The 2,109-nt window shown below is 38.4% G+C and overlaps 1 protein-coding gene across 1 annotated transcript in view; it reads left to right on the plus strand.

Moving 5' to 3' along the window:
* The window catches only part of slc25a40 (solute carrier family 25 member 40), a 10,820-nt gene that overhangs the window by 6,718 nt on the left and 1,993 nt on the right, over positions 1-2,109 (plus strand). The window contains exons 7-8 of the mRNA XM_014029644.1: positions 494-777; positions 849-930. Of these exons, the coding sequence (XP_013885098.1) occupies positions 494-777; positions 849-930 (366 nt within the window). The remainder of the gene's footprint in view (positions 1-493; positions 778-848; positions 931-2,109) is intronic.

The raw sequence follows: 2,109 nt of genomic DNA on the forward strand, positions 1-2,109 counted from the left end.
GGATTAAACTATACCCTGGATTAAACTATAACCTGGATTAAACTACCCTGGATTAAACTATAACCTGGATTAAACTACCCTGGATTAAAGTATACCCTGGATTAAAGTATTCACAAACCTTTCCGTCCCTTTAGATAAAAACCGTCTCTGTGAACAACGTTGACCTGAATGGTAAAAGGTAACCTGTTTTTGTGAACGTTGTACATAAAAACAGTAAAATATTAAAATCAACCAGATCAGAGTTTAAAACTTCAGTTTGTAAAATAATGTATTACATGGATGGTTTTAATCTCTTCCAGTGATAATTCTTACAGGTCTTCTGTGTAAAACAAAAATCAGATTATTAGTAGTTTAAGAAGCTTTAATCCAGACTTGAGTAGATGAAAAGTGGAAGAGTTATTGGATTAACAACACAAACAGACGTGTCCTCCAGGCACACTGCTGGGATTATTCATGGTTAATCTGCAGCTTTATTTACCTGTTGTTGTCTCAGTGGGCTCGGCCACAGTCATCAGCCCCCTGGAGCTGATCCGCACCAAGCTGCAGTCTCAGAAGCAGTCGTACCAGGAGCTGAGCCACTGCATCCGTTCTGCAGTGGAGGCCGAGGGCTGGTGGTCTCTCTGGAGGGGTCTGGGCCCCACCCTGCTCCGAGACGTGCCCTTCTCTGCCATGTACTGGTTCAACTACGAGAGGAGCAAGAGCTGGCTGTGTGAGCATTACCAGAGCAGTGAGGCCACGTTCAGCATCACCTTCAGCTGTGGAGCTGTGTCAGGTTCTGTGAGTGTGTGTCCTGTGCTGCAGATTAAACCACAATAATCCCTGTGTTGAAGTCCCACTGTGGCTTTCAGGTGGCAGCCATCGTCACTCTGCCCTTTGATGTGGTCAAAACCAGAAGGCAGGTGCAGCTCGGGGAACTGCAAGCAAGCAACTGTAATTATTGACCTTTTTATTACACATTTACACAAACATTCAACAGTAATTGTAATGTTTTCACTGTTTTAACTATGAAACATTGGGTTGAGAAGACTGTAGAGAAATTTYACTGATTTTATAAAATAAACTAAGAACAAATGAGATGTGTGTTTGGTCGGTTATTTGTTGTAACAATGCTTCTTGGTGAAAACTCTTATCCTGTTGGAAAGTCTGTTCATTTCCCTTTTTAATGGGGCCACATTTGTAAGGAACATGCTTGTTGTGTGGGGTGAGCACACACACACACACACACACACACACACACACAACATGCATGTTGTGTGTTTGTGTGTGGTGAGCAGCAGAGCTGATGTGGGTTGTACACATGTTTATTAGTTATTACCAAGAAGCATTGTTACAACAGAAAAACATTAACAAACACTGTTTTTCTCACTTTTCTGCATTATTATTATTATTATTATTATTATTATTATTGTTATTGTTATTGTTATTATTAATAAGTTTGAATTGAAGCTAAATGAACTCAGGATAATTGTTGAATTGTCTGTTGTTGTTCCTGTTGTTTAAACATTGTTTAAGGTGATAAATGAGCTTCAGGATGAATTTAATCAGCGTTGTTACAAAGTTAAAACAGGAAGTCTTTAAGCTCTTTGTTTGTGAACTGAACACACCTGAGCTGTGATGTCAAACAGGAAYTGATGTCATCATACGGCTGCAGCTGAGCCCCATGTCCCCAGCTCCAGGGACAAACTGCATTTCCTGGTTTGTTTCTTTGAACTTGTGTTAACGGAMGATTTATCATTTAAACACAGACATGTCCTCTTGGTTTAAAGCTCATAAACACATTTCTACATTAGTGCAATAAAAACCTAAGATTTGTTGATGTTTCTTCATGAACCAACATGCTCCATCCTGTGCAGAGTGACTTAATAACTGGATTATTTCTCTGATGAAACCTCTGACTTTACTCTGGTTCCTTCAGCAGCAGGTGATGTTCACCTGTGGATTTATGGTTTCACACAGTTTCAGCCTCTTTAAAAGCTTTATATAGTGTTTAATATATATAGTGTTTAATATATATAGTGTTTAATATGTATAGTGTTTAATATGTATAGTGTTTAATATGTATAGTGTTTAATATGTATAGTGTTTAATATATATAGTGTTTAATATGTA

This window comes from Austrofundulus limnaeus, unplaced genomic scaffold (assembly GCF_001266775.1).
Source record: "Austrofundulus limnaeus strain Quisiro unplaced genomic scaffold, Austrofundulus_limnaeus-1.0 Scaffold933, whole genome shotgun sequence".
Taxonomy (NCBI): Eukaryota; Metazoa; Chordata; class Actinopteri; order Cyprinodontiformes; family Rivulidae; genus Austrofundulus; species Austrofundulus limnaeus.